Here is a 20,300-nt window from a genome sequence, read left to right on the forward strand (position 1 = left end):
GTCACTTCTGATGTTTCTGTCTTTATACGCTCACTCCCTGATCTTTATTCAGCAGCTGGAGGCGGTCCAGAGAGAACTAGAGGGATTTCCTAAAAAGGGTGTGACAATAATGACTTGAAGAATGTAAAAAATGATCACAGATTTACAACAAAAGCTGCAATACGTTTTCTTGCATTTGGCAATGTTTGTTTTTTAAATATGCATCTAATTGCATTTGTAAGTAAACAGAGACAACTCATAGTGCTTTACATAAGGCAAAGAAATGACAGTGACGTGATGTTTGGTGCACAGTTTCGACCTGCCAGTGACTGCTCCCTCAAACCCTGGAACACCTACTGATGATTGAGTCTCCCTAGCTAGGCTAGCTATGGACTCCAAATCCCAAAGAAATAGTCTCATAAGATCATAGAGGCTTCAACAGGGCAAAAAACAGTTAAAAATGTCTCTTTTGATTGTCAAGGTTGCTGACACTGCTCTATACCAACATCGCAAAACACACATCATTAAACATTATGGCCGCAGGGCAGAGACCCCCAAACAGAAGATTACTTAAAAACATAAACTACACAACTTAAACCGCAACATCTGTAAGGGTTAGTTCATAAGTGGACCCAAGTGCAGAACACTAGGAGGCAGATGAAGGTTAACAGGTTTATTGTAACGTTACTACTATCATTCACTCTTTTTAGCCTTTTTGGTTTCCAGCAACTCATGAAGGAAATGTCTTCCTCATTAGATGCTAAAGCTAGTTGCTGTCAGCTGTTTGAGGTAGAGCACAGTGAGTTTTGAGCCTTTTCATCTAAAGTGACAATTTATGTCATTTTATAGATGAAACAATAAATTAATTGGCAGATTATTTTTTGTTTGTGTTGTGTGGACAGGATCAAATTAAATAAAAATAAAAAAAAAAGGCTACCAAGTGTAGTTTTTCAGGTCTTCATGTAACTGAGTGGTAAAAGTGATAAGAGAGGTTTTGGTAATAGTGACTTGTATGATCAGTATAGTGTAAATCATTTCTTAAGGTTATGTGTGCTGACAAGACGTATATTTCAATAAATAATCAGTAATTTTAACCTTTTGGACTGATTCTGAAGGACTGACACTGAAACCATGTTTTAATTTGAAATGAATCTAATTATTAATGAAATTTGAGATATATAATATTCTATATAAATAATAAATATTTTTGTTTAATAATAATTCATTATATTTGATAAAAAGAGAGAAGTGTACAAAAGGGGAACTTTGGTAACCAAATAAGCTGTGTGGCGAAAGTACATTTCTCAATAAGGAGAAAGTAGTGACTAATATTAAGCAATGACCTACAAACAGAGTTCATGACCTGTCGTGTTCTGGGGTCGAGAGGTGAAAGGAATTATCAGGAATCAGCGATTTATTTCACCAATGTCAGCAGTTTATGTAGTCGTTGCTTTACTAAAGGTAAAATATGCACTTTGAGTTTTGGGGTGAACTGTTCCTGTAATATTAAAATGTTATATATACTTAATGTGAAGGAAAGAAAGAAAGAAAGAAAGAAAGAAAGAAGATGCTGTGCTTGAAATAAAAACCTGTAAAAGTACAGCTGGATAAATACAACTACATAAATATGTTTGTGTGATCCATAAACATCTCTAAAACAAATGTACACATGATGTGATTCCTTACCAGGGATCAGTGAGTCTTGACGGCAGTCGTACAGCTTTCCAAGAGTGAAAGGCCGACCGAGTGCCGAGTTCATGACCTGTCTTGTTCTGGGGTCGAGTGAGACGGTGAGTGCATCACAAGGAATCAGCGATTTATTTCACCAATATCAGCAGAGGGTTTATGTAGTCGTTGCTCAACCTAACCCTGATTTTGCAAGATATCTAACAGATGGTCTTCAACACACCCTCGGAGGACATCGGTTGCACCAAAAAGATTGTATCACCCTCAAAGGAGAAGCTTCTGCAACGCTGCCGTGTTTTGTGAATTCAGCAGAAACTCTGTGTGTTAAACTTTGTTTAGCAATTTATTTAAGAAGTCAAAAATGCATACCAGATATTTTAGCAGGTCCAACAAGTAGAAAGTGAATTAAAAAGCAAAAAAAATAAAAAATTCAGGTGAAGCATTTGAGTTTTCAACTGTATTTTAAAAACAATAAATAAAATATACATTATTTTCATATAAGAAAATTTTTTTTTTGTAATATACTTGAATAGATATAAATAGCCTTAATGTTAATAACTCTAACCCAGTCCATGCAAGACAGCAAGTCACATTCTAATCACTGACTAATTGATTGATTATTACCAAGGTATCAGTTTATCATTATACAGCACAAGGTTATAAGAACCAAATGAAAGTCTGCACTTCATTCATGCCACACACACATAGGTAACGATTATATATATTAATTTACATTATCATCATCAACATCAATTCATTATTGTTTTTAAAATACAGTTGAAAACTCAAATGCATGCAGTCCACCTGAGTATGTCTTAAAAATTAAATTCAGTTTTTTGTGAAAAAAAAAAACTTAATAAAATTGAAATTAAATTACATTCTTGTGTTTTAAAATTTGTCCCCGTCAATAATTCCTGCTTACATTTGTGCCACCAGAGGGCGTGGAATCTCTATCGATGATGACTAAAGTTGTCACTGAGTCTGTGGAGTCTGCTGTGTTTTCAAACTAAGCACAATGGAAATATAACAGCTATTAGCTACAGAATATTAGAATATTAAAAACAAACTACAAACATTCAAAATATAAAACATTAAATAAAAGTATATAAATAATAAAAACTACAGTTGGCCAGGCCAGCACCAGAGTGATGTGTTAGTGAGAAGTCTAGTGGCTGTAGCTATATGTGTGTGAAAATATCCACTAAGTAACAAATAAAAATAATATTTGGATATATAATTCTAATAATATTTAGTACAAAGAACAACATGTAGTTTGTATAATACAATATACTGATTGTACATTTTATTGTTATAATATACACTGTAGGATGGATTTAAGGGGAGGCCTGCTGTATAAAACACACCAACACATCAGAGGACGACAGAAAAAAAAGGAAAGACGACGATTGTACATGTTAATGATTCAATTAAATCATCTTCTTTTTTAATTTAATCATATACATCATGGAAAGTGTTAACAAAGCATATCTGAGTGTGTGTGGGTTATCCGTAATCCAAACTATTCCTGGCCCAGTGCCCTCGTAGTTTAATGACTTTGTACAACAGTCAACATCAAACTTCTTTATGGTCATCATCATCAGTCACTGCTATTAGTGCAGTTGTTGCTGTGCACCTTTGTCTCTCTCTCTCACACCCCAACTGGTCGAGGCAGGCGACCACCCACCTAGAGCCGAAGCATCTGTCCTAGGTTTCTGCCTTTTAACAGGCAGTTTTTCCTTGCCACTGTCTCCAAGGTCTTGCTCATGGTCAAACTGTTGAGCCTCTGTAAATAATGTTATAAGGAGTTCGGTCTAGACCTGCTTAAAGAAGTGTCCTGAGATAACTTCTGTTATGAATTGGTGCTATACAAATAAAATTGAATTGAATTGAAAGTTGGCCGAGCATTTTGTAGCTTCTCAGTCCCCAAATTGCTTCCTCTGGACTGGAGCACAGGACCAGGTGCCGTAGTATAGTATGAGTGGTATTTGTCTCAATCATCATCATCGGTGGTCACTCATAATCGAGTTCTTGGTCCTTGTGGGTCTTCAGATGGGCGTAGAGGCTGACCCTGGACCTGATTATTCTTGTGCAGTGTGGGCAGGTGAAAGTTGTGGTGGGTTTGGGCTGGGCCTGTTTGGTGGATGCTCTCTCCTTTCGAGTCTGCGTCTGTGTTCTGCAGCGTGGTGGAGCTCTTCATTATATAGTGCAGCACCCTCATGGACAAGATTTCTCCATATCGCCTTATTTTTGTCATGTCCACCCAAGTCTTAAGAATCTGTGATGTAAGGTGGATGGGTTCCATTTTGGGAGGACGCGTGTGCGTGATATCTTTTAACGTGGGGAGACTGATGCCCCTGCAGCCACCACACGGACCTTGACAGAAGGGGGCCTGGTAATCATGTTGATTGAATAATGTTTGCTGATTATACTGTGTTATATACTCACAGGAAAAATGCAACTGAGTTTGCAATGAAATTAACTAAGGAAATGCAGAAGGTTGTTGAATGGCTAAACAACTCCTGTTTGACCTTAAACATTGAAAAGACTGTAACCATGTTCTTTACAAATAGGAGCAAACTCAGGAATTGTCCTGAAATCTTAGTAAATGGGCAATCAAAAAAAAAAGTGGATTAATTAAAATATTTAGGGGTTACCCTTGATCAAACTCTTAGTTTTAAAAATCATGTTAAAAGTTGAGTAACACACTGAAATTTAACCTCATAAACTACAGACACATAAGAAACTCTCTTACTGTTGAAGCATCACATACATATTTAAATGCAATGATTCTCCCACATCTTTTCTATTACATGAACAGTTGGTCTCAGGCATGTAAAACAGCCTTAAAACCACTTGAATCATTATATAAAAGTGCCCTTAAGATTCACGACAAAAAAACACGTCAATATCATCACTGTCACTCACCAAATATAGTATTTTAAATCTTGAAAATCTAATAATGCAGACAAATGTATACCTACTGTTTACAATTATTCATAATGCTACTGCTCCTCCTTTGAGAAGAATGGTTACACTCTGTTAAAAAAAAACAACAAGAGCTACCCAATCAGTTACCAGGGGAGAGTGCAGTATTCCTAAACGCAGGACTTCATTTGGTAAAACATCTTTTTCCTTTGTTGCCACAAATCAATGGAACACACTTCCAACAGAGCTGATAACGTGCTGATTTTAAAACATTTTCATGTCACACAAAACGTTGGATGCTGTCACAGCAAACTTGTAGACATTTGTGAGTGTGTGTGTGTGTGTGTGTGTGTGTGTATTTGATGGGGGGGGCATATTTATCTATAAAAGTTGGCGTGAGGGGGGAATGTGTGTATTCTTAACTTTGAAAAAAAAAAATTAAATTTTGTACAACTGTGAATTTAGTAACTGTTTTGAATGTATTGTATGTTCAATCTACCTGCCCAGGGACTACGGGTGGAAAATAGCAACTTGCCAAAACCCGGTGCAATGCAACTCTCCTTGTTATATATAGGGTTAATGTTTTATTGTGCATTGTCCCTGTTCAAATAAAATAAATAAATAAATAATAATAATAATAATAATAATAATAACAATATAAACATATGCACCAATGCGTCCTCATGCTTGTGTTCATGAATTTGACCAAATTGACTAAAACACATTTCAGTTATATTATGTATATTTAAAGGTCCAGTGTGTTTTAGCTAAGTTTTAGCGATTCACAACTCACTCATAACAGGCTGCAAAACTGTAAAAAATAAATTTAAAAAATACAATAGTCCCTATGTTCAGCCAATGTTGGGTTTGTCCTTTCTGGGTTACTGTAGAAAGACGGTGGTTCAACCTCCACAAAAGGCAACCAACAGCATCTCTAGATAAAAACATCTCATTCTGAGGTAACTAAAACAACACTTTTTATTTTCAAGTGATAATAAATTAATGAAAACATAATGAATATTATATTACTGATATACTAGACTAGATATTTGTCAATATTACACACTGGACCTTTGTTTGTACACATTTTCTCGGTTTTAGCTTTTGTTTCTTTCCGAGGTCTACCTCGGTACAACTCGTATTAATTTTTTGTTTTAGTTAACGTGATCTGAATTTCGGGGCTGCAGCTGAAACATTAGTTCACTGCACATCAACAGCTTTTGTGTTAGCAGTTGTAACATTATTTACATTATTCTCAAAGTCTCTGAGATTCAAGTTGACACTTCGATGAAGAAGCAACTTTGACTCGTAATAACTGGCAACTGGAAATTAAATTGGATATGAATGTGACCCCAGTAAAAATAATTTGGTCAAAGAGGATGATTGAATCAAAGGGCTTTATTAGAAGTAAAACATCAACATATCTGTGTAAGATTGGAAACAACAATGAATGAATATGTAAAAGACAAAACAAAGTGATTTAATCTCTTTAATCTCTCTGATCATTACATGTTTTTCATCAACAATATATCAAAGTTTCTTCTTAACATAAAGCTGCATTAACCTTGGCTGCCCACAGTCAGCTTTAGCCTATTACAGGTAAGCAACATTTTCTATATGAATACATCTGAAGAATAACATGAGCACAAACAAATCATAATCAAAAACAAATTACAAAAGGTTCACACAGTTACAGAATACAGATAATTATTATCACATGCAAATGTATGTCTTCACCACTGGTTTTCAAACCACCACTAGGGGTCCCAAAGGCTCCACTGGTGGTTACAAGGCCTTTCTGATTGTATGGGGTGTAAGAAAACTTTAAAAATATAAATACAGTGGGCCTGTATTTCAGCATTTTCAGTTTCTTTAAGGAATAAAGTTGGGAACCAGTGGTCTACAGTAATAATCTGATTAATGAAACAAAAATCAAAAAGTTTTGAGCAAACATTTAAATCAACAAGAACGTAAATCAACTTTATTTTGCAGTTTTAATAAAAAATTCTCAAAATTAAAAAAAAATAAAGACATGAGCTTTTAGTTTTAATTTCACCCCTAAAACCAAGTCCTAACCTGTCCCAACAACTTTGGTCCCTGTGTGACATAAACACTATGCAAATGTTTCCCAAACATGTTATAACTAATTTAATCAACCAAATGTTTCTCATTTTTTACATTTATTTTTCTACAAAACAAGATACAACATGTAAATCATATATGGAGTTGTCAGAAAGCTTAGAGAAAAAAAAACTATTAAAACTATTATTGATGATTTATTTTTTCAATGTAATTTGGAAGTAAAAATGTGTTTTGATTTATCGCATTGAATAAAAGCAAAAAAAAGGAAAAAAAACAACTGCTAACTTTTGATTGTCCCGCAGGTCCAGAAGATGCGTGTTGACCACTCTGACTCTTCATGGCAGGTCGTCTGTTTACTGTATTCTCGGCCATCAGTCAGTCACAGGCCGCGGTGGAAGCATGCCTCCATGACCTCCTAAGTCTATGCATAAAATACAAATAAAAATCAATAATATTTATAACATAATTTGAAGCATGAGACGGGATGGTTTTCAATATTTTACATTGTTCAGTGGGCTAAACCACATGCAGGACTCAGTAAGTAAACTGCTGTCTCTTGTGTCAAAGTTTCATCTAGTACATCTGCCATTCAATCCCAACACTACCATTATTGGACAAAAATTGAAGCAGCAATCATATTTGTTTAATGACACATGTGTAGTATGTAATCAGAATTTCCAAAAATATTTGTGTCTTAAGTCATCAAATGTGCTCCTACTTACGTGGGGGTAACAGTAGGTGTGTAGTAAATGCGGTGACTTCATTGGCTGGTCCAACACCTACTGAGGTCACTGCTCTGCATCTGAACATATACTCTGTGTTAGGACTCAGATCTCTCACTGTGACTTCTTCAGCTTTTGATGCTGTCTGTTGTTTCCATCCATCCTCTCCACTGACACAATACTCAACAGAGTAGGAGGTGATGTTCTCTGCTCCAAATCTGGGTGGAGAAATCTTCAGTATCACACTGTTGTGGTTTGTGTTCCTGGCTGTCACTGTTTCAGGCTTTGAAGGAGGCTCAAAGTTCTCACTTACAGAAAAGCCGTCTTTATAAAGGTAGATGCTTGAACCTTTCTCTGCCTCATTTGTTGAACTAACCATCAGGAACTTTACATTCTTGTTCTCCTTGTTGGCCTCTGCAAAGTCACTGAAGAGCTTTGCTTTGTTTCTCATTGCATCTGCTACTTCTTTTGAGGCATACCATTGTTCCTTCTCTACATCATGAGTATGTGAATGTTGAGGGTCGTCTGGTTTGGTTGTTCCTTCTAAGTAGTCTGATAAAGCTGAGAGGAACGGTTCATCACTTCCCAGTGAGGTGAAAACAAAACACACTGAATGCTCTACACTGAGAATTTCCTTGTACAGGTCTGTTTGAGACGGGACAATCTTGGCGTTTTTTAAGAAGTTCATGAAGAACATTAATGTGTAGACTTCTCTCTCTTTACAGTCCATCCACTTGTTCAGGTCTGTGTTGTTGAAAGGAGAAGAATGTCTCTTCTTCAGGATCTCTGCAAGCACAGCCTCCTCTTCTCCTCCTCCTCGGATTGATGGAAGAACCTTCGCCAAGTTTCGTTGAAATTCCACCTTGAACTCAGAGCACATCTCTTTAAAGGTTTTAATCTTTGAGCCAATCTGTGAGAGCTGTTGTGCAGTGGTGCTCAAAGCATCATTGCACCTTATTTCCAGCTCCTTCAGGTCCTCCAGGACAGCCTGCGCTTCTTCTATGAACACAGCACTTATCTGACGGACGAGCTGAGCACCAGTAGAATCCAGATGTATCAGAGGCAACAGCCAGACCTTCATTGGTACAGCATTTTCTCCATTGGCTCCCAACAATGTGGGCAGGCTTTGGTAGACTTCTACTGCATCCTTAAATGTTGTAGGAGTTTTATCAAGTAAAAAGTCTCCATGGAATTTGCAAGAGAATTTCTCAACCTTTTCGATATCTTTGTCTTCCAATTTCAGGGAACCTCCCCCTTCGATCACAATGCTTGGAATCTTCTTGATCATCACCTTCAAGCTACCCTCAATGTCTTGATGACTTTCATCCTCAGACACATCGCGGTCAAAGACAAAGAAGGCTTTTGCCCCGTAAAGGATACCTATGACTACATGTGTTGCTAATCCCTTATCAAAGACATACGGATGCTTCACATTGCCTCTTCCAAGATGATCCATCGACAGTTGCTTGAACTTTGTGGTTGCTTCGTAATGCAGAGTTACTCTGGCTTGACTTTTGGATGTTTTATCATCATGCAGGTACTTGGCAGATCCTTCAACCTCTACCAGCCCACTAAAGAAACTTGCCTTTAGGGAGGCTTCAACATTTAGTGCTGAAGATTTATCTGCAATTGATTCGGATGTAACTATCTGAAAGTCATTGTAGTTCTGTGGTCTTTCTCCAATATGATTTGTGAGGATATCGCTGTCCCACAATGTCATGCCTGTATTAGATAGATAGATAGATAGATAGATAGATAGATAGATAGATAGATAGATAGATAGATAGATAGATAGATAGATAGATAGATAGAGCACTTTATTATTCTTTGCAGAACAGCAGCCAAACAAATTCTTAAAGAGGTAAATAATAAATAAAACAACAAAATGTAAGTAAGTATCTTAACTAGAAACCAAACTTCTGTTAAAAATTAGGATCAAACTCTTAACTATGTATGTGTACATGTACACATTCAGAATATATGCATTCTGTCTTTGTCATGTAGCTGTAGCATGCCAGCTAACAGCTGTCTGCAGATATCAGGCTGATGTGAAACACAAACAGCACACAGAAAGTATGCAGTTTTTCATGTTTCACCTGTTCATTGTTGAACTACATGAAACATATCTTGTGAGCTTTGTAATGATTGGAAAACCAATATCTGATATATAGATTGGTTTGTTTTATACGAGGCCTAATGTTTTGCATTTGTGGCACCTTCTAGTGGTGGATTTCAATGAAATTTTCAGGGTATGTTTCAGGTACTTATGTGGACTTTTGTTTTGTGATGACTGACAACGGATATTGACTTATGTCTATTTGTATGCTGAGCAACGCCCCCTCTGAAGCTCATTGATGCCAAAAATGTGTTTTACAAACAATTGAAAACGGTCTAGTTAGGTAATTCTAGTTAGGCAGACTTCAGTGATCAAAGAGGTTTTTTTGTAGAGCTGGACTTGTGTGTCCAGCTTTCATCGAAATCACGGTGCGATGGGCGTGGCCTTTCCAAAACTGGATTTTAGGACCTTAATTACAGCGTCACCATCTGGCTGACTGGGCATATGTTTCTTGGGAAGCATGGCCAGTTATTGGGCCAGGTTTCATGTTTCTAGCTCATTCGTGGTCACAGCAATTTTAGCTTTTCTGCCTTGAACCCCTAAATATGATGTTAATCATAAGACTTTGCATTTGCAGAGAAAAAGAATTGATTAAAATCATAAATTAAGCTATTGAGATTGAATTTGTTGCCGATATCGCCCAGCCACAATTAGCGTATCATGAAAAGAACAGAGAAAAACAGATATCGCTTTACATTAAGAAAGTCTTGGTTCTTGTGCAGTTGCAGTTAATAACTTCATATAACTTCATCGTCCTTACCAGGGATGAGTGAGTCATTGCGACAGTCGTACAGCATCCCGAGGCTGAAAGGCCGGCCAAGGGCTGCTGCAATCATCATGTTGCTGGTTTCGGGATTCATCTTTCAGTGTGAACTAGAGAAAAATGACGTGCATGGCAGTTCATCAACATTTTCTAGGGACAATAGAATAAGGAACATCCAGCCAGTGGAGATTCACTTGTACCCAGGCAATACAGTTATTTACACAGTTTGGGTCAGTAATAGCAAAATCAAGTTATTACTGACCTCCAAACTCATCATTTCACCAGTTTGTACGCTATTCTGTACATATTATAGATAATACGTCTCTTTACAACCTCTTACAAATATTCTGGAATATCCTGAATTCAAGGGGAATTCGAGTCGTCAGTAATTAAGAATCTATATAGAAACAGCTAATCTTCTCACTGCTGTTTTGTTTGTTTATATAGGTCATATAGAGACATCGGTATTAAACTGAGACTGTTTATAACCAGTTAGAGAGAGTTTCATAAACCCATCAGATTTGTATGTGGGATGTCAAGGACTACTTTTTACTACATCTGTCAGCGCCTCTCCTCAAGACTCCGGCACCAAGACACTTCAGATGAGTGGCATAAAAGTCACATGAGCCTCTCAAAAAATCAAACCTCGTATCTGATTCAGGAAATGTCTTCGTATACGCATTTTTAAAAATGAGGTAAAATGGATTAATACTATAATAATAATAAACCTTTTGGTTTTTGGACTTTGTTTCCCCATGCTGCCAGTCTTTATGCTAAGCTAATCACCCACCAACTACTGCTTTTTATTAAAATTTTTATCATATCAACCTCAGGTTGAACATCCTACTTACATTATACGCATTTCATATACATAACCTTTATTTAATACATCATAAACATTTACAAACTACATAGATATCTTTTAATTGAATTGTTGTTTGTTGTTACAATTATTATACTATACCTGCACTGTGCGATATATATAATTATTTCATCCATCTTTCAATATAATATTTTTATATACATATATATCTATTACAGTGCTAACACTGGGTGTGTATTCAATATTCTGTGTAATTATTTCAGTGCAATCAAACATGTATATGTATATAAAAGGTGTTTATAGTGAATATCTAACTTTTATTTTCTATTGTTTTGTATTGTGTTGTTGCTTGAGCTGCTGTAAATTTCTCCAGTGTGAGATCAATAAACCCTGTCTTATCTTATCTTATTGTCTTTACATATGTTATCTTGTTTTAATCAACTCCAGCTCCATGTTTCACACACAGTAGTATCATCTAACTTTAAGCAAGAAGCACATCAACATATTTTCCTAAGTGCTGAACTATTCCATTAAAGGTATTTAAGGTGTTCATATGGATAATTAAACAGTTATTTTATGAACCTGGATTCCTAGTAAATATTTACAACTCACATCACCCCTAAAATAAGCATTGTTAGATTCAGGAATAATTGTTCTCTCATCACATTACACAGAACAACAAAACATCAGTGTAAGCAAACAGAATCACTGTACTTACAGTTGGAAGGTCTGTGGTCCGGTGTGGCACAGAGGCAGTTCTGTGGTCTTTAAACCCTCTCTGAGTGAGAAACGCCCTCAGATCATTATTCAGCATCTGGAGGCGGTACAGAAGAGAGTCAGAGAGATTTCCCAAAAAGGATGCAACATGATGTTTGTTCTGTAAAGGTCATCGTGATTACATTTCAACATATTTGATCTAATTTCTTTACAATATCACATGCTATAAGGCCAAAGGCAATCCACAGCGGTTTATACACAACATGATATGCACTGGTATAGGCTTCCTGTGGCTTTAACAAAATGTTATAACATTTCAGCAACTAAAATGTGCGTCATACTTTATGTCCTGACCCAGCGCCATCTCCTCTATATTATGCCGAACCTCAAAACCTTGAGCAACAGAGAACTAATTTTTATTCATTGTTTGATCATTTAGTTTCTGTGTTTGTCTATGCCCTTCAGTTGATGTCTGGATATCATTGAACACTATTATAACACAATTCACTGATTAATCAAGAAAATAATCAGACGATTAACTGATAGTGAAAGTAATTGTAAGAGTTGCAGCACTAATGGAAACTCACTTCTATGAGCCTACTTTAAAATAGCTTCAAACATCCACACACCTCTTTTAATGTCCACAGTGGAATTGTATAATTTCTTTTACAGCGCTTAAAGTCGCTGAGCTAAACACAAAGCCACTGTCAAAGGCAAACACTTTTTAACATCCTTTTAGTTAGTCATGACGGGTTGCTTTTTTATTTTCCAGGAAAACAGCTCTAGAACAATAGGTTAGTAATTTCAGATCTTCATAATTTAATATACACACATATTCTGGATGATTACAAAAAACCCTAGTGACTAAATATAATTCAATGCAGAAATATATGAAATTCTTGGTACCATTGGATGCAGAATAACTGCAATTTTAATAATATATTCTTTGTTCCAGTGTAAATCTGAAATTCAAATGAAAATTAAACTTATTTTTATTATTATTAAACTGTGATTAAACGTGATTTGCTTTATCTACTATCAAACCCTCCGCAATGTTAATTTTGAAGGTCAGAAGTCCATTGTGTGTGCATCATTGTGCAATATCAATATTAAGATTAACATTAAAGGACCAGTGTAAAGGATTCAGTGGCATTTAGCAGTGCAGTTGCAGATTACAACCTCACCTTCCTCCTCCAAGTGTGAAGAAGAAACTACCCATCTATATTGGTTCTGGGACCCTGCTGGTAGTGTACACAGACCATAATACCCTTACCTTTTTGTGTTCCTTACAAAATCCAAATCAGCATTTAATGAGATGGGCTTTATTTCTGCAACCTTACTATTTGGACATTCGCCATATAAAAGGTACTGACAATGACATGGCTGATGCCCTGTCTCTTGCTTTTTAGGTGCCAGATTAGGGTTGCCTCGATTTGGTCCTTTTCTGTGTTGGTCTGTATTAATGTATCTTAAATACTCCTACAGGGACGGAGGTTGCAGAGAGGGTGAGTGGTTAGATAGATTATGTCAAAGATTCCTTCAGTGGAGCTATTGGATAAGTGTACAAAGGACCAATTATTGAAGATTGCTAAACAATTTGATGTTGAGGTTAACTGATAAAGGTTTGAAGGAAAACATTTTCTCAAAAGTAAATTGGTGGAAGGTGAGATTGTGACTGGAGATGTGACCAAACATGAAGTGTCGTCTGTGGCAGTTGAGGCGTTTACATTTGAACAGCAAAAGTGAATATTGTTTAATTAAACTAATTTTTGTTTAAAACATTTAAATTCTCTGTCTGGTCTCCCTCCTTTGTCATAAGCCTAACGAGCAGGTTCATGACCGTTAATGTTCATACGTTATTCTTCTTCTGGATATGGATATGTGTTGCTATTGTATATAAAATGTATTTGGACATTAACCAGTTAACTTTAGTCTGGTTAATTGATGTTGAAGTAGTGACACTGAAATATTGGAATAAGCTGTGATTAACTAAATGTTTGTGAAAATAATCTTTTGACTTGAAAAATAATGTTTAAGCATATTTTTATTCTTACGAAATTGTTTATGAGAGTAAAAAGGGGGAAGTGTGTGTGTGTGGCAAAAGGAGGAGAGGTGACCATTGGTTCATGACCTTTCATGTTCTGGGTTCAAGAGACAGTAAGGGGAATCAGGCCTGTATTTGTCATCACTTTCAGACAATTTCTCATGTATTCATGGCGTCTGTTGCTTCACTCCACTTACCTTGTATGTCCACATACTCACTCACTCACTACGAGGACAGAAACACAGAAGGAAACTGAATCACTGTGAAACATGTGTCTACAGTTGCAGAGACACTGCAAGATCAGCTTTATGTGGGAAATGTGCTTCTGTGAGGTTGTAAATGTTTCTGCAGACCGATGCAGAGAACATCCAGCAGTGTAATAGATGTACGTTTAAAACAGAGATTAAGGAGCCTTAAATTAACTCAAAACATTACACAATCATTTACATTATTTACATTGGTTATTTGTATTTGTCTTATCTTAGATGTGGATTATTGGCAATTATCCATAAGATGCATACTCATTTAAACCAAAATAAACTAAAAATATACAACAGATGTTTTCAGCTTTAGTTAATTTATCAACACAACAAGCCCAATGAAGCATTTGGTGAATATGTTTATTGAGGCTGTGAGTTAATGTTTAAATTAAGTTAATGTTAAAATTTTTTATTGTAACACCTATTCCCCCAATACCCCCCATTTTATTTATTTATTAATTTACTAAAATTCACACTGAAACTAATAAAAACTAAACTAAAACTAAACATTTTAAACAATAAAAACTAAGCTGAAAGAATCAAAGCCACTCTGTAAAGTAACTGAAACTAAACTGAATTAAAGCTGCAGTAGGGACATTTTTATAAATAGAACTTTTTTGTCACATTTGCTGAAACTGTCACTATCCCGACATAAGAACATGAGACAGATAATCTACATCAACAAGTCCATCAGGTCAGTAATATATTTTTTATTATTATTATTAATTATTATTATTCAACAGAACATTAATAACATGGACAGTGTGTAGAAAGTGTTTCATTAGTTTTTATTTTGTTTTTTATTTTAATTTTAGTTTTTAAAGCTGCAGTAGGTGATTATTTTATTCTTATTTTTTAATTGGTCATATTTGCTGAAACTGTCGCTATATCCCGACATAAGAACATGGGACAGATAATCTATAAGGATCATCTGGCTCCTCCTGGTGCTCCGAACGGCATTAGCAAGAATCCACCAGGCCCGAATAAAATCAACCAATCAGAGCCCAGAAAGATGTAAAGACGCGTTGGGTTGGAAGCTTGAAGATAGTCGATTGTTGAGTCTCAGTCCCAAAGTGTCGGTATTTGATGCTTTGGGACTCTCTTTCTTGGCTCTGATTGGTTGATTTTATTCGGGCCTGGTGGATTCTTGCTAATGCCGTTCGGAGCACCAGGAGGAGCCAGATGATCCTTATAGATTATCTGTCTCATGTTCTTATGTCGGGATATAGCGACAGTTTCAGCAAATATGACCAATTAAAAAATAAAAATAAAATAATCACCTACTGCAGCTTTAAAAACTAAAATTAAAATAAAAACGAAATAAAAATAAAAACTAATGAAACAGTTTCTACACACTGTCCATGTTATTAATGTTCTGTTGAATAATAATAATAATTAATAATAATAATAAAAAATATGAATGACCTGATGGAGTTGTTGATGCCCTGTTGACTTCTGGGTACTAAGAAGGAAGTTCATTGAAGAGGAGGGAGACGGAGAGGAAGATGGCGGAGCTGAGAGTTAACCGCTAAAGTCGACACAGACTTTTAAAACTGAGGGTTTTTTTGTCGTGTTTTTTATTTAATGTTGGACTGTGAACTGTTTGCCGGTCAGAAGTCTGGTTTCTGTGAGTTTTTTTATCTGTTTATTGATATTAAATAACCCAAACAATCTGTGTATTTCAGGCTCATACAACAGTTAGATTAAAGGGTGCCTCACATTAATAAATGAGAGTAAATTAGCGTGAGGTTAATATTTGCTTTGCGTTCAGATTAAAGAATACATTTCATAGTTTTTTTCTGTTATGTCAGTTTTGAGATACTAAATAAAACAAATCTGCAGTTTTTATTATAGATGGATGGTAATTATTAGGGCTGTATATCATATTAATTATTATTCCCTTTATATTACTATAACAGATTACATGTAACTGAGTTACATAATCAGATCTTTTGATAAAGGTAAAATGTGACCAACAGCATTATAATGAAGTACTGTAGTTCTGCAAATAATTTAGGATTACATTTATATGTAATGTTACAATGAATAGGTTACATTTCTTAACAGGTCATTAGTAATTCATCAGATTACCTTTTTAAAGTAATCTTCCAAACCGGGGTTATTCTGATAATTCAAAAGAATATTATTATAACGGTTAAAAATTATAGAAAATAAATTATCTGTTATAATAATAACAATATTATCTTAAAACCTAAAAACGTTTTATAGGCTTTATGTTCTATGAAAGTCAATGTGTTTTTTTTATTAACTTTACTTACTTTAAATCATAGATTCAAACAATAATTTTTATTTTCTAACAAAATTCCTCAAAAACCTTAACAAACATACTTTACTTTAATTGAACAAAAAGCCTATAAACCATTTCAGATAAGAATTAAAACAAGTTTTTATTATTATTATTATTATTATTATTATTATTATTATGGACAAATAATGAATCATTGAACATTTTTTAAATTATTTTAATAATTATAATAATTCACTAGCTAGCTAGTAACCTAATCCAAACATCATTAAAGTACCTTGATTAATTAACTTTTGGATTACCTTTAAACTAACTCTGAAAATAAAGAGAAGGGAAAATAAATGTAAGTATTGATTTTATTCTATAAGACAAAAGAACAATGTGTAACTTTAGAAAAGAAAAAATGTGTCTTCAGAGTAAAAACTGATGTATTTTAATCCTGTGAATAATAGTTTAACTCAAAGTAACATCATTGTGTGTGTGTGTGTGTGTGTGTGTGTGTGTGTGTGTGTGTGTGTGTGTGTGTGTGTGTGTGTGTCAGAAAAACAAAGCATATTAGTAGTAAATGTTTTCGTACTGTAAGTGAATAGGTTTCATATACTTCTGTAACAACATATTGGGTGATTGAACCATCAGCCGTCGTCACTAAAATCTAAAACAATGGCGGTAGGTGACGGTGATCTGTGGTTGTCTGAAAGTACCTGAACAGGTGTACCGTGTTAGATTTTAACACCTGCCCCTGCTGACAGTGGATGGATTCAAGACTTCCTACAAGGGGCTGGAAAAGTAAGTGGCTGCTCTCGGATTTGTGATAATAATTTCTGAAGTCGACCACCAGAACTAACGGCTCGTCGACGCGTTTCCCACCAACATCTGGATCTGACGAATTTCATTACGGGTGGAACTGAACAGAGTTTGGGTGAGTCGTAGAGTAGAACTGCTAACTTAGCATACGCAAAGTTTGCAGGCTCTCATGCCAAAGTCGAATTGAACTGGTCATGTGTTTGTAAATGTGTGTTCACTTGTAATTGTAATTGTGTTTGTTACGATACTAATACAGGAAATTACTCCAATACTCCCTCAAATGATTTATTACTCAAATTTAAGTGTTTCTCAGTATTTAACCTGAACCAGGTCACACAGGCATACTGGCTTAGTAGTATACGCTTGTTAAAAAATATTAATATATGTATGTCTACTTCTTTAATGCACATGTATTTGCTGATGTGTTATTACTGTGCTAGTGCTAGCTAGATAGGACACGGTATTGGTACGCTCTTGCTAGCTAGCTATACAGGAGATGTTATTACTGTGCTATCATTAGCTAGGTAGACAGAACAAGGTTTTATTGTCATAAGTCAAATAAATGTGTTATAAATGTGTAAACTTCACAAATAATACTTACATTCTTAATTGCTCATCTATTTCAACTCTTTACCCATGAAACAGTAAAAATACAGATGTAATGTGGTCAAAGCTCAAATCATCATTTATAAGCCCTGAAAATTACTGAGATACAACTTCCATTCTACCTAAAACTCATGTGGTTGGCACATCAATAACTTTAAAGCCAAACACTGAGGCCCTCTACAGGGACGGATGGAGCGGGCTGTTCTTTCTGACGAGGCTCCGGTCCTTCAATGTCTGCACTAAGCTACCACGGATATTCTACCGGTCTGTAGTCGCCAGTGTCCTCTTCTTTGCTGCGGTGTGCTGGGGAGGAGGCATCGGGACTTGTGGTGCCAACAAGCTGAGCAAGCTGGTGATGAAGGCCAGCTCTGTGGTGGGGATGGATCTGGACAGTGTGGAGGCTGTGACTGAGAGGAGGATGAGAGGGAAGCTGAAAGACGCCATGGACAACCCCTCTCATCTAGGGGTGGGTAAAAATATCAGTTCATCAATGCATTGCAATATATTGTTCCCAGTTCAATATCGATTCATTAAATCCTCTGAATCGATTCAAGCCCCTGGCCAGTGGGGGCGCGGTGAGCAACACCTTTGTGTGATTTGCGTTGTACGGACGGAGGCCGCACTCGACCACACAACAACAACAACATGGCAACCGAAGCAGGTAGCAGCAGTGTTAAACCAGCCTGTGGATTCAAAACAGACACAACTCGAAAGATCCTTCCTTTGCACACCGCCACCAAACTCTGCCCGCACACAGAAGATAACAGAGTCTGTGGCCGTCTTCATATGTGAGGTCCTACGACCGCACAGTATCGGGGAAAACGGGGGTTTTAAGAAGATGGTATACACACTAGAACCACGATACACCATACCAACACACAAACACATGAAGGAAGTCGCCGTCCCGAAGCTTTTAAAATGGTCAACAGTTACTCTAATGAATTATTTGTGTAATTCTGCTTATTACTGAATCAATATCGAAGCATTTAAAATCAATATCGAATCGAATCGAATCGTGAGGTTCCTAACAATACCCAGCCCTACTCTCATCCCCTCTACTCTGAACTGAGGCAGCTCAGGAGCACTTTCAGCCACAGACTGATCCAGCCCAGAGCCTCAAAGCGTTTCGGAGGCTCATTTCTGCCATCAGACATCCGACTTCACAACGCCACAGCACCCAAGACAAGATATTACTGTGCTCTTCATAGCTAGCTAGACAGGACAAGATATTATTGTGATAATTAAACTGAATGTGTTATATTGTAGTTGATAGCCTTTGTAGGGCAGAACTGAAACTGCACAATAAACCCAAACAGTAAACCCAATAACAGCAGGAAGTTTGTGTAAAATGAGAGATTTGGATGGAATTTATTATTTCCTGTGAATATTGATCAGAGATTGGTTTAACTCATATATTTTTATATAGGTGCTATTTATACATGCATCTGTCATCTGTGTTTTTAAACAGAACTTTTTTCTTCCCATTTGTTCTATTACCTTTTTGGTTGTTAATGCAGGATAAAGCTGTTTAGAGTGAAGACTCTGAATATAATTTGTGTTCAGGTCTTCACTGTGGCCTTATCATGTTTATATATGAAGTAATAATCTAAACTTTAATGAAATGCTGAGATAAAGGCCTACTGCATATATTTATAAGCAGTGTTAGAGGCTTCCCATAACCTCTAACATGCACAGCCCTGGAATCATTTGAGTATGAACGAGATCATGTTTCAATACTGTCAGTCCTCTGTTATTTTAGTACTGCTTGAAAAGCCAGTCAGTGCTTCGGTTGATTATATCTTTTAGTGTTTGCCGTGTTTTTTAGCATGCAATAAATATATAAAACACATTTACATCTTCATCACTTTTATTACATTTATTGGGAATGGTGACATCTGGTTTCTTGCTCTTTAATCGTGTATTATTATTACTATTTGTGAAGGTCTTGTTTTCTTCTATTCAACATGTTAGTAAGTATTTTATCACAAATATTTATGACAAAATGACCCTGTACTATGAATACTGCAGTACATGTGTTTTCCTTGTTTGTGGTCATAGTGTCAATGACAGTTTTTAAATGTGTAGTTACACTGAATTTCAAAGGCAGCACCAGTAATAAGTTAATTGACTTGCAATTTTCCAAAGTTGAGGCGTATCAGTTTCTATTGTATTTTGAGGTTTGAATGTTTTTGTTTTAGTGGGTGAATTTCTTCATCTTGTAAGATAAATGACCATCAAGTTTCTCAATATTAATAGTTTGTCGGTCTACCTCACTCTTGTTGGAGGCTGATCATATCATCACAGCCAATATTGTGCTGCCACCTTGTGGACAAAGTTTGAACTGTGTCTTCTAGTGGATTCTAACAGAGCACAGTGATTACTACCTCCATAAACAGTAAGTGAGTGACGATCTAGGCTAAAGATCCCACATTACGATGCTTTGACATTTGTGGATGTACTTGCAAAAAAGAAAAAGCTCTGTGGAAAAGTGAGTAATCAAGCAGGGC

The 20,300-nt window shown here is 36.0% G+C and overlaps 1 protein-coding gene across 1 annotated transcript; it reads right to left on the minus strand.

Moving 5' to 3' along the window:
• Positions 1–5,973: 5,973 nt before the first annotated feature.
• Positions 5,974–11,851, minus strand: LOC127351012 (verrucotoxin subunit beta-like). The gene is made up of 4 exons (XM_051378153.1): positions 11,815–11,851; positions 10,271–10,383; positions 7,395–9,116; positions 5,974–7,093 (listed from the first exon to the last, which is right to left on the minus strand). Exons 2-4 carry the CDS (start codon positions 10,368–10,370, stop codon positions 7,044–7,046), a joined length of 1,872 nt encoding a protein of 623 aa, XP_051234113.1. The 5' UTR covers positions 10,371–10,383; positions 11,815–11,851; the 3' UTR covers positions 5,974–7,043.
• Between the last annotated feature and the right edge of the window lie 8,449 nt (positions 11,852–20,300).

This window comes from Dicentrarchus labrax, unplaced genomic scaffold (assembly GCF_905237075.1).
Source record: "Dicentrarchus labrax unplaced genomic scaffold, dlabrax2021, whole genome shotgun sequence".
Lineage (NCBI taxonomy): Eukaryota > Metazoa > Chordata > Actinopteri > Moronidae > Dicentrarchus > Dicentrarchus labrax.

Coding starts and splice junctions, on each gene's coding strand:
- LOC127351012 (XM_051378153.1), bottom strand. CDS start 10,370: ATGAATCCCGAAACCAGCAACATGATGATTGCAGCAGCCCTTGGCCGG. Junction 9,117..10,270: donor CAATGACTCACTCATCCCTG/GTAAGGACGATG, acceptor TATCTAATACAG/GCATGACATTGTGGGACAGC. Junction 7,094..7,394: donor ACACCTACTGTTACCCCCAC/GTAAGTAGGAGC, acceptor TTTTATGCATAG/ACTTAGGAGGTCATGGAGGC.